Consider the following 13,124-nt stretch of genomic DNA (forward strand, 5'->3'; position numbering starts at 1 on the left):
CTCTCGCCCGTGGCCGCGCGCCGACCCTTGCCGCTGCTCTCCCTCCGCCGTTGCCTCCCCGTGCATAGCGCCCGCTGCGCCGTTGCTGCCTTACCCCGCACGCGCCGTCTCGCGTGCTCCGCTGGCCTCCTTGTCGCGAGCCTCGTGCGCCTCCCCCATGCTCGTTGCTGCTCCGGCGCGGCTCCGCCCGCGCCACCGCGCAGCCACCGCGCTCGGCGTCCCTGACCGGCGCCCGCTGCGTGTCGTCCCACGGCGCTCCCCGCCCCTGTTGCTCCTTCCCCGTGCGACGCACTTTCGCCTCTCCCCCTCCTGCGCCTTGTCCGCCTTGGCCTCGCCCTCGCCCTGCAACTCGCCTCGCCACCACTGCCTGCAGCTACTGCTGCTCCGCTGCGGTGTGCCATCTGCCGCGACGGCCCTCTCCGCTACCCGCGCCGCCCTGCTCCGGCTGCGGCCGCGACCGTCAGTGCCCACAGGGCCGTTGCCCTTCACCCCAGCGCCAGTCGCCGCCTCTTCGGTGGCTCGCCGGAGCCCCGTCCGCCCCATCGTGGCCGCCGCTCCCCAACCGCGCCCAAACGGGATGGGCGTCAGCCCCAGCGCCTGAAACCCGTCTACCCAGCGCCCGTTAAGGCCGTTGGGCCTATGACAGCTAGGCCCCACCCCCCATGTGCCAATGACAGGTGGGCTAGACCCAAAACGAAAACGATTCATAAAAATATATATAATTAGTTAAAAATAGATAAATTAGTAATAAGTAAATAAAAATGTTAATTAATTAATTAATTAACTAAATTAATTAACTTAATTAATCATGTTTAATTAAACTAATTAAACATTAGGTACCTAGTTAACTAATTAAACTGATTAATAGGTTAATTTGGTTATTATACCTATGACATGTGGGACCCACACGTCAGCGACCCAGTCAACACCTCTGTTGACTGCTGACATCATGCTGATGTCATGATGACATCAGCATGTACTGTTCTGGATAATGTTAGAATTAAGTAATTAAATAAATCCAAAAAAATGATTTAAACCTTTTAAAATTAATATAAAATAAACCGTAACCCGGATGAAAATACTTTGTACATGAAAGTTGCTCAGAATGACGAGACAAACCCGGATACGCAGCCTGTTCGTCCGCCACGCATCCCTAACCTATCCAACTCGCAACTTTCCCCCTCTGGCTCCTTTGCCCGAAAACGCGAAACGCCAGGGATACTTTCCCGGATGTTTCCCCCCTTCACCGGTATCACCTCATACCGCGTTAGGGCACGCCTAGCACCACGCTTTGCTTTGTCATGCATCATTATGCATCTGTTTGCATTGTATTTATTGTTTCTCCCCCCTCTTCTTCCGCTAGACACCGAGACCGACGCCGCTGCTTTGATCACCAGATATCGCCTACTCTTTTCTCTATACTTCTTGCATTAGAGTAGTGTAGCATGTTACTGCTTTCCGTTATTCCTAGCCTGATGCATAGCCTGTCCTTACTACTACTGTTGTTACCATTACCTGCTATCCTACTACTTAGTATAGGATGCTAGTGTTCCATCAGTGGCCCTACACTCTTGTCCGTCTGCCATGCTATACTACTGGGCCGTGATCACTTCGGGAGGTGATCACGGGCATATACGATATACTTTACACAGTTACATTACCTGTGATACTGTTCGGAGATGGGGGCTGAAGGGGGAGGTGGCTCCATCCCGGTAGAGGTGGGCCTGGGTTCCCGACGGCCCCCGACGGTTACTTTGAGGCGGAGCGATAGGGCAGGTTGAGACCACCTAGGAGAAAGGTGGGCCTGGCCCTGGTCGGCATTCGCAGATACTTAACACGTTTAACGAGATCTTGGTATTTGATCTGAGTCTGGCTACTGGCCTATACACACTAACCATCTACGCGGGGACAGTTATGGGCACTCGACGTCGTGGTATCAGCCGAAGCCTTCGTGACGTCAGCAACGGAGCGGCGCGCGCTGGATTGGACTGGAACGCCTACTAGGCTAGGTCTGCTTGCGGCCGCCCACGCAACGTGCAGGTGTGCTAAGGGCGATGGGCCCAGACCCCTGGGCACTTAGGTTTAGACCGGCGTGCTGACCTCTCTGTTGGTCTAGGTGGGGCTGCGACGTGTTGATCTTCCAAGGCCGGGCATGACCCAGAAAAGTGTGTCCGGCCAAATGGGATCGAGCGTGTTGGGTTATGTGGTGCACCCTTGCAGGGAAGTTAATCTATTCGAATAGCCGTGATCTTCGGTAACAGGACGACTTGGAGTTGTACCTTGACCTTATGACAACTAGAACCAGATACTTAATAAAACCACCCTTCCAAGTGCCAGATACAGCCGGTGATCGCTCTCTCACAGGGCGACGAGGGGAGGATCATCGGTTAGGATTATGCTACGCGATGCTACTTGGAGGACTTCAGTCTACTCTCTTCTACATGCTGCAGGACGGAGGCTGCCAGAAGCGTAGTCTTCGAAAGGACTAGCTATCCCCCCCTTATTCCGGCTTTCTGCAGTTCAGTCCACATATGATACCCTTATTCCATTTGATACCAATGCATACATATGTAGTATAGCTCCTTGGTTGCGAGTACTTTCGATGAGTACTCACGGTTGCTTTCTCCCTCTTTTCCCCCTATCCCTTGTACCTGGTTGTCGCAACCAGATGTTGGAGCCCAGGAGCCAGACGCCACCTTCGACGACGACTCCTACTACACCGGAGGTGCCTACTACTACGTGATGCCCGCTGACGACGACCAGGAGTAGTTAGGAGGATCCCAGGCAGGAGGCCTGCGTCTCTTTCGATCTGTATCCCAGTTTGACCTAGCCTTCTTAAGGCAGACTTGTTTAACTTATGTCTGTACTCAGATATTGTTGCTTCCGCTGTCTTGTCTATGATCGAGCTCTTGTATTCGAGCCTTCGAGGCCCCTGGCTTGTAATATGATGCTTGTATGACTTATTTTATTTGTAGAGTTGTGTTGTGATATCTTTCCGTGAGTCCCTGATCTTGAACGTACACGTTTGCGTGTATGATTAGTGTACGTTTAAATCGGGGGCGTCACAATTACGCTCGAGATTCATTAAGAATAAACCATTCACCATAGGAGCATGACCATAAAACATATCTCTCATATAAATAGAACAACCATTATTCTTGGATTTAAATGAGTAGCCATCTCTTATTAAACGAGATCCTGATACAATGTTCATGCTCAAACTTGGCACTAAATAACAACTATTGAGGTTCAAAACTAATCCCGTAGGTAAATGTAGAGGTAGCGTGCCGACGGCGATCACATCGACCTTGGAACCATTCCCGACGCGCATCGTCACCTCGTCCTTCGCCAATCTTCGCTTATTCTGCAGCTCCTGCTTTGAGTTACAAATGTGAGCAACTGCACCGGTATCAAATACCCAGGAGCTACTACGAGTATTGGTAAGGTACACATCAATTACATGTATATCACATATACCTTTCGTTTTGCCGGCCTTCTTGTCCGCTAAGTATTTGGGGCAGTTCCGCTTCCAGTGACCACTTCCCTTGCAATAAAAACACTCAGTCTCGGGCTTGGGTCCATTCTTTGGCTTCTTCCCGGCAGCTTACTTACCAGGCGCGGCAACTCCCTTGCCGTCCTTGTTGAAGTTCTTCTTACCCTTGCCTTTCTTAAACTTAGTGGTTTTATTCACCATCAACACTTGATGGTCCTTTTTGACTTCTACCTCTGCTGATTTCAGCATTGCAAATACTTCAGGAATGGTCTTTTCCATCCCTTGCATATTGAAGTTCATCACAAAGCTCTTGTAGCTTGGTGGGAGCGACTGGAAGATTCTGTCAATGACCGCGTCATCCGGGAGATTAACTCCCAGCTGAGTCAAGCGGTTATGTAACCCAGACATAGTGAGTATGTGCTCACTGACAGAACTATTTTCCTCCATCTTACAGCTGAAGAACTTGTCAGAGACTTCATATCTCTCGACCCGGGCATGAGCTTGGAAAACCATTTTCAGCTCTTCGAACATCTCATATGCTCCGTGTCGCTCAAAACGCTTTTGGAGCCCCGGTTCTAAGCTGTAAAGCATGCCGCACTAAACGAGGGAGTAATCATCAGCACGTGTCTGCCAAGCGTTCATAACGTCTTGGTTCTGTGGGACGGGTGGGTCACCTAGCGGTGCTTCTAGGACATAATCTTTCTTGGCAGCTATGAGGATGATCCTTAGGTTCCGGACCCAGTCCGTATAGTTGCTGCCATCATCTTTCGGCTTGGTTTTCTCTAGGAACGCGTTGAAGTTGAGGACAACGTTGGCCATTTGATCTACAAGACATATTGTAAAGATTTTAGACTAATTTCATGACAATTAAGTTCATCTAATCAAATTATTCAATGAACTCCCACTTAGATGGACATCCCTCCAGTCATCTAAGTATAACATGATCCAAGTTAACTAGGCCGTGTCCGATCATCACGTGAGACGGACTAGTCAACATCGGTGAACATCTTCATGTTGATCGTATCTTCTATACGACTCATGCTCGACCTTTCGGTCTTCTGTATTCCTAGGCCATGTTTGTACATGCTAGGCTCGTCAAGTCAACCTAAGTGTTTCGCGTGTGTAAATCTGTCTTACACCCGTTGTATGTGAATGTTGGAATCTATCACATCCGATCATCACGTGGTGCTTCGAAACAACGAACTGTCGCAACGGTGCACAGTTAGGGGGAACACTTTCTTGAAATTATTATGAGGGATCATCTTATTTACTACCGCCGTTCTAAGTAAACAAGATGCAAAAACATGATAAACATCACATGCAATCAAATAATAATAGTGACATGATATGGCCAATATCACATAGCTCCTTTGATCTCCATCTTGGGGCTCCATGATCATCTTGTCACCGGCATGACACCATGATCTCCATCATCGTGTCTCCATGAAGTTGCTCTCCAACTATTACTTCTACTACTATGGCTAACGCGCTTAGCAATAAAGTAAAGTAATTTACATGGCGTTTCTCAATGACACGCAGGTCATACAAAAAATAAAGACAACTCCTATGGCTCCTGCCGGTTGTCATACTCATTGACATGCAAGTCGTGATTCCTATTACAAGAACATGATCTCATACATCACATATATATCATTCATCATTCATCACAACTTTGGCCATATCACATCACAAATCACTTGCGGCAAAAACAAGTTAGACGTCCTCTAATTGTTGTTGCAAGTTTTACGTCGCTGCAAAAGGGTTCTAGCAAGAACGTTTTCTTACCTACGTAATAGCCACAACGTGATTTGTCAACTTCTATTTACCCTTCATAAGGACCCTTTTCATCGAATCCGCTCCAACTAAAGTGGGAGAGACAGACACCCGCTAGCCACCTTATGCAACTAGTGCATGTCAGTCGGTGGAACCAGTCTCACGTAAGCGTACGTGTAAGGTCGGTCCGGGACGCTTCATCCCACAATACCGCTGAAGCAAGATAAGACTAGTAGCGGCAAGAAAGTTGACAACATCTACGCCCACAACAAATTGTGTTCTACTCGTGCAAGGAGAACTACGCATAGACCTAGCTCATGATGCCACTGTTGGGGAACGTTGCAGAAAACAAAAATTTTCCTACGGTTTCACCAAGATACATCTATGAGTTCATCTAGCAACGAGTGATCGGATTGCATCTACATACCTTTGTAGATCACGCGCGGAAGCGTTCAAAGAACGGGGATGAGGAAGACGTACTCGACGTGATCCAAATCACCGGAGATCCTAGCGCCGAACGGACGGCACCTCCGTGTTCAACACACGTACGGTCAGCATGACGTCTCCTCCTTCTTGATCCAGCAAGGGGGGAGGAGAGGTTGATGAAGATCCAGCAGCACGACGGCGTGGTGGTGGATGCAGGGCGGCACAGCATCAGGGCTTCGCCGTATACTGCGAGAGAGAGAGGTGTAGCAGGGGAGAAGGAGGCGCCAAGACTCAAGGTATGGCTGCCCCTTCCCTCCCCCCCTTTATATAGGCTCCCCTAGGGGGGCGCCGGCCCTAGGATATGGGATCTCCTAGGGGGGGCGGCGGCCAAGGGTGGAGTAGCCCCCAAGGCAAGGTGGGGCGCCCCCCCACCCCTAGGGTTCCAACCCTAGGCGCATGGAGTGGGCCTAGGGGGCGCACCAGCCCACTATGGGCTGGTTCCCCTCCCCACTTTGGCCCATGGGGCCCTCCGGGATGGGTGACCCCACCTGGTGGACCCCCGGGACCCTTTCGGTGGTCCCGGTACAATACCGGTGACCTCGAAACTCTCCCGATGGCCGAAACTGCACTTCCTATATATAATTCTTCACCTCCGGACCATTCCAGAACTCCTCGTGACGTCCAGGATCTCATCCGGGACTCCGAAAAACTTTTGGGTTACTGCATATTCATATCTCTACAACCCTAGCATCACCGAACCTTAAGTGTGTAGACCCTACGGGTTTGGGAGACATGTAGACATGACCGAGACGGCTCTCCGGTCAATAACCAACAGCGGGATCTGGATACCCATGTTGGCTCCCACATGCTCCTCGATGATCTCATCGGATGAACCACGATGTCGAGGATTCAAGCAACCCCGTATACAATTCCCTTTGTCAATCGGTACGTTACTTGCCCGAGATTCGATCGTCGGTATCCCAATACCTCGTTCAATCTCGTTACCGGCAAGTCACTTTACTCGTATCGTAATGCATGATCCCGTGACCAGACACTTGGTCACTTTGAGCTCATTATGATGATGCATTACCGAGTGGGCCCAGAGATACCTCTCCGTCATACGGAGTGACAAATCCCAGTCTCGATTCGTGCCAACCCAACAGACACTCTCGGAGATACCTGTAACGTACCTTTATAGTCACCAAGTTATGTTGTGATGTTTGGCACATCCAAAGCACCCCTACGGTATCCGGGAGTTACACGATCTCATGGTCTAAGGAAAAGATACTTGACATTGGAAAAACTCTAGCAAACGAACTATACGATCTTGTGCTATGTTTAGGATTGGGTCTTGTCCATCACATCATTCTCCTAATGATGTGATCTCGTTATCAATGACATCCAATGTCCATAGTCAGGAAACCATGACTATCTGTTGATCAACGAGCTAGTCAACTAGAGGCTTACTAGGGACATGTTGGTGTCTATGAATTCACACATGTATTACGATTTCCGGATAACACAATTATAGCATGAATAAAAGACAATTATCATGAACAAGGAAATATAATAATAATGCTTTTATTATTGCCTCTAGGGCATATTTCGAACAAGTTCTATATTTATGATCAACTAGTCTCCCCCAATCATTATCATGGTTTATGAAGTATCTTTTTGCCCAAGAGGCTAGCAAGGCCATGTTGAACTCTCTTAAGTTGGGAATCCCCAAGCCCCCAAACTCTTTTTTCTGAGAAATCATCCCCCATTTAGCAAGATGATATTTGTGCTCATCTCCCTGGTCACCCCAAAAGAAGTGAGCCATCTGAGATGTGATAGCATTTATAGCCCATTTAGGAAATTTTATCACAGACATCAAGTACATCGGAATGCTAGTGATACATGCTTTAAGCAGTACAAGTTTCGCCTCATAACTGAGTAACCTCTCCTTCCAACCACAAATCCTTTTGATGATTTTATCTATAATGTACTGGATATCCTCCCTTCTTAGTTTAAGGTAGTGGAGAGGAACCCCCAAGTATTTGAGAGGGAAATCTCCCATCTTACAGCAGAAAATTTGGGATAATAGTTTAGCCTCATCAGTATTCATATTAATTGGCACTACTTCACACTTATCATAATTGATTTTCAACCCAGAAAGGTTTTCAAAACAAGCAAGCAACCATTTTAAGTTTTTTTACATACTCAGTTTTCGGGTCGAGAAACAATATCGTGTCATCTGCATACTGCAAGCAGATAAGACCATGCGGGATAATATGGGGAACAATCCTAGATATTATATTGTTATTGACCGCCTTCATCAGCATTCGAGAGAATACATTTTCCACCAAATTGAATAGCATACGGGAACTAGGGTCTCCTTGTTTCAGCCCTTTCCCCCCCGCAAAATAAGGACCTAGAACATCGTTAATTTTAACACAAAAAGAGCTTTGTTTAAGAATTGACAAGTTCCACCTAATCCACTTAGGGCCAAAGCCTCTCGAAGTTAACATTTCCACTAGGAAGTCCCAGTTGACACGATCATACGCTTTTTCATAATCTAACTTGAGAACAATCCTAGGTTCTTTAGATTTATGAACTTCGTGAATAGCCTCATGAGCAGTCACTACACTTTCGAGTATAAATCTACCTCTCACAAAAGCAGACTGGCATGGGGCCAACAGCCTATGTCCTATAGGGGAAACCCTATTTGTCATGGCTTTGCTAAAAATCTTCACAGAGCAGTTGCTCAAACAAATAGGCCGAATTTTTTTCATATTCTTAGCATCTGGTTCTTTAGGAATGAGAGTGACTATAGAGTAATTTAACCTCTGGATATCCAGAGACCCTCTCTCAAAATCCCTCACAAGTGCCATAAAGTCTCCTTTAATTATTTCCCAAAAATGTTGGTAAAATATAAAGGACAAACCATCAGGCCCAGGGGCACCATTTCCATATGAGCCCATAATGGCTTCCTTAATTTCTTCTTATGAAAAAGGCCTTTCTAATATCTCATTCTCAGCTACAGTCACTCGTTCCTCTTCAGACCAAAAATGGTCATCCAGGTGAATGTTAGGTTTAGGTTCAAACCCAAAAAGGTTCTTATAAAAGTTAGTTGCCATTTCCAGCATATCTTTGGTAGAGTATACAGGTCGTCTTTTCTCCAAAAAAAAAAACCAGGACAATGGCTTACTGTTTAAGGCGACATGACCAGATCATCTCTTGTTCAAACATCAGGTGATATTCGTCCAGTCTGTTTTAACAGCACATATTAATTTGTGAAAACAGTTACTTTGTTCTGCAATATTTTTTTATGCATGATAATTATCCATGACCTTGGTATAGTTATGCCACGGATATGGAGCGCGCGCCAGCATAATTTTACACTGGCTTTCTTCCGTGTCATGTTGCTCGATGGATACACGTGCAAGTCGCCGCCCCCGCTACTCGGTTTACATCTATCCGTGCCTGTGGCCGACTCGCGCGTTTGCGCTGGCTTACAGCGTCGCGGTCGATTCTCCCGTCCGTGCCGGTTTACAACACCGGTGCCGACTTCCCCGTCCGCACTGGCTTATGCCGCAACCTACTCATTTACTGTCCGGACTGAGATCTGTATCCAAAACGAATGAATTGTAAGTATGTTTACAACAAGGACACCTTAAACCTCCTCCCTCTGCATTAATGTTTCCTTGATGATGTGTAGCCAAGTTCACCTAATGCCGTATAATATATTTCTTTTTGTTTCTTTTGCTAACTGCTAGAACATAGCAAATAAAAGTGAGGTGATTCATTATTTGGTATGCAACTAGTTATCTCCATCATGGTGCTAACAAGCTTTAATTATTTATTTCATCCATTTAGTACTTCACCTGAATTATTGTTTCTACGATTACAATTAACTTATTTGTACCCGCAGAGAAATTGCTGGCATCCATGTTTCTGCAAGGCAAGGACCAGTTGAAGAACTTAAAAAGCATGTGGCTGCTGGAGTAGAAATCAACATCAGAGGTTTGTGTTTGTAGAACATTCATCTTTCTCTTCTTTATGGAGCATGAGTCATTTAAACATAATTTGGTTTCAGATAGCAAAAGGAGAACTCCTTTGCACTTGGCTATGGACCATGGTCACCTAGATACTGTCGAGATTCTTGTCAGTTCAAATGCTCAGCTATCTGATTTTTTTCTGTGCCCCACACTCATTGGGTGAGTGTATTTGAGCAAAAGAAGCCGGTGGTAATTCTGAACCAAGTATTTTTAGTAGGTTTGCATCACAAACTGCACCAAATGGGCAAACGTTTGCTATACCCATTACACTCTCGGCAAGTTTGAGCTTGCCAGGTTCTGTCATATTGATATACTACTAGCTTAACTTGTCAGGTAGAGTAGTTAGTACATATCCTTAGATCCGTTTGGTTTATCGTATCATAGGGCTGCCTTTCGAGACCCTTGAGCTATGTGAACTGAACCTTGCTTCTCTCTTTCAGCCGCGAGAAGGAAGACATCGCCAAACTGCTTGTCAAGCACCATGCTGACCTCCAGATTAAGGATGGGCATGGGAATATATACTGCACCGAACCTGTGCTCCTCAGCCTGGCCGTTCCTGAAGCCGGCAAACTGATATGGCACAATGAATCCAATATACGTTGATGCCTCGTTCTACAACTAGGACTGTAAAAAAAACATAACGAGCTCGATTAGCTGGATTAGATGAGTTGTCTTACCAACCTCATCAATTACATAGTTGCCGAAAGTCAGAAGTTATCCCAGTGTAGACATCTTGTAATATCATTTCGTACAGTTTATGCTCTTTTTGTGTGTTTGGGCTGCACATCAACAGTTTGGCCAGAAACATATGAACTCATGTTTGTCAATATACATCTGTTATTGCGCCATCGTCATGTCTCCTGCTGGGCAGGCAATTTCTCTTGAGAAATTTCTTGCAGGTATAGATATAGAGGTAGAAATTTGTCGAACGAACCACACCCTTTTCATCTGGAACTTTTTTTTTCGAAATTAGAATATACTATGTTGTCAATATACTATTACATCTCTTATTGTGCCACCACCCGCCATTGGACTAAATAAAGATCCAACGACCGACCTTCATTCTTCTACCTCCAGCTTTCTTCCTCCAACAATTCCTCTCCCCATGAAATCGACTTACCAAATATGAAAATTCAGTCAACTTAACCCAATATGAAAATTCAGTCAACTTACATATAGCCACCGCGTGGAAATTAATATCAGAATTTTTGGAAAATCGACAATATATAAACAATGAACTATGTTATCTTTCTTGCCAAACAATGCACGATGTAGATTTATGACTTTGGGTGTTGGTCAGTCGGTACGTATTTCAATCATAATAATCGTACTAAGCTATGAACAGCAACTCCTAGTAAAATCTTAGAGCTCGTCGTGGTCATCGTCCTCCTCGGCGGCGCCGTCATGGCCACCCCCGGCGTTCCGGTAGGCAGCGGCGAAGGCGGGGCTGCACACATCCTCCAGCTCCTTGAGCTTCTCCGCGTAGTCGTACTGGTCGGCGTCCGGATTGGCCTCGAGCCACTCGCCGGCCTCCCTTACCGCCTCCCTGACCCTCTCCCTGTCGTCGCCGTCCATCTTGGCCCCCAGCTCGCCGTCGGCCGTCGTCCGGGTGCTGTAAACGTACGCCTCCAGCTTGTTCCGCGCGTCCACCCTGTCCCTCACCTTCCTGTCCTCCTCCGCGAACTCCTCCGCCTCTTGCACCATGCGCTCGATCTCCTCCTGCGAGATGCTACGGCCGGCGCTGCTGATCTCGATCTTCTCCGACCTGCCCGTGCCCTTGTCCGCCGCCCCCACGTGCAGGATGCCGTTCACGTCCACCTCCAAGGTCACCTCGATCTGCGGCGTGCCCCTCGGCGCCGGCGCGATCCCGGTGAGGTCGAACTTGCCCAGCAGCCGGTTGTCCTTTGTCATGCTCCGCTCGCCCTCGAACACCGTGATGGCCACCGTCGTCTGCCTGTCCTGGTACGTGGTGAACATCTTGGTTCTCTTGGTCGGGATCGGCGTGTTCCGGGGGATCACGCTCGCCATCACGCCGCCAGCCGTCTCGATGCCGAGCGTCAGCGGCGTCACATCCAGCACCACAACCTCCTTGGCATCGCCGCGCACGATGCCGCCCTGCACCGCCGCGCCGTAGGCCACGGCCTCGTCGGGGTTGACGCCCTTGTGGGGTTCCTTGCCGCTGAAGTAGTCGCGGAGGAGCTGCTGCACCTTGGGGATCCTGGTGCTGCCGCCGACCAGCACCACCTCGTCGACGTCGCCCTTGGCCAGCCCGGCGTCCGCCATGGCCTTCTTCACGGGCGCCATGACCTTGCGGAAGAGGTCGGCGTTGAGCTCCTCGAAGCGGGCCCGGGTGAGCGGCTCCGACAAGTCGACACCGTCGGCCAGCGACTCGACCTCCACGCGGACCTGGAGCTGGGTGCTGAGCGCCCGCTTGGCGCGCTCGCACTCGCGGCGAAGCTTGCCGAGAGCGTGCGCGTCGCCGGAGATGTCGACGCCGTGCTTCCGCTTGACGAGCCGGATGAAGTGGTCCATGACGCGCTGGTCGAAGTCCTCGCCTCCGAGATGGGTGTCGCCGTTGGTGGCAAGGACCTCGAAGACGCCGCCGTCGAGCGCGAGCACGCTGACGTCGAAGGTGCCGCCGCCGAGGTCGAACACGAGCACGTTCCGCTCCTTCCCGTCGGCCACCTTGTCGAGGCCGTAGGCGATGGCGGCGGCGGTGGGCTCGTTGATGAGGCGGACGACGTTGAGGCCGGCGATGGCGCCGGCGTCCTTGGTGGCCTGGCGCTGCGCGTCGTTGAAGTAGGCCGGGATGGTGATGACGGCGTCCCGGACCTTCTCGCCGAGATACGCCTCAGCCGTCTCCTTCATCCTGGTGAGCACCATGGCGCTCACCTCCTCCGGGCTGAGCGTCCGCACGTCGCCGGCCTTGACCTCCACCTCGAGGTGCGGCTTGCCGTTCTTGTCCACCACCTTGAACGGCAGCAGCTTCATGTCCCGCTGCACCTCGGCGTCGACGAACTGCCTGCCGATGAGTCGCTTGGCGTCGTAGACGGTGCGGAGCGGGTTGGCGGCGGCCTGGTTCTTGGCGGCCTCGCCGATGAGGCGCTCGCCGGAGTCGGTGAAGGCGACCCAGGAGGGGGTGATGCGGTTGCCCTGGTCGTTGGCGATGATCTCCACGCGCCCGTTCCGGTACACGGCCACGCACGAGTAGGTCGTGCCCAGGTCGATGCCGATCACCGGCCCGCCGTTGCCGTTGCCGTTGCCGGAGCCCTTCTCCTTCGCCGCCGCCGCCGCGGCCGGGGGAGCCGCCGTGGCCGCGAGGAGCAGCACCGCGAGCAGTAGCCCGTGCAACTTCGTCGCCCGAGCCATGGCGCCGGCGATCGATCGATCTC

The 13,124-nt window shown here is 49.7% G+C and overlaps 1 protein-coding gene across 1 annotated transcript; it reads right to left on the minus strand.

The window, feature by feature from the left end:
- Nucleotides 1-11,094: 11,094 nt before the first annotated feature.
- Nucleotides 11,095-13,124, minus strand: LOC119352425 (heat shock 70 kDa protein BIP5-like). Its single transcript, XM_037619060.1, has one exon. It carries the CDS (start codon nt 13,099-13,101, stop codon nt 11,095-11,097), a length of 2,007 nt encoding a protein of 668 aa, XP_037474957.1. The 5' UTR covers nt 13,102-13,124.

This window comes from Triticum dicoccoides, chromosome 2A, assembly GCF_002162155.2.
Source record: "Triticum dicoccoides isolate Atlit2015 ecotype Zavitan chromosome 2A, WEW_v2.0, whole genome shotgun sequence".
Taxonomy (NCBI): Eukaryota; Viridiplantae; Streptophyta; class Magnoliopsida; order Poales; family Poaceae; genus Triticum; species Triticum dicoccoides.

Bases quoted from the DNA above. Each gene is read 5' to 3' on its own strand.
- LOC119352425 (XM_037619060.1), bottom strand. From the start codon at position 13,101: ATGGCTCGGGCGACGAAGTTGCACGGGCTACTGCTCGCGGTGCTGCTC.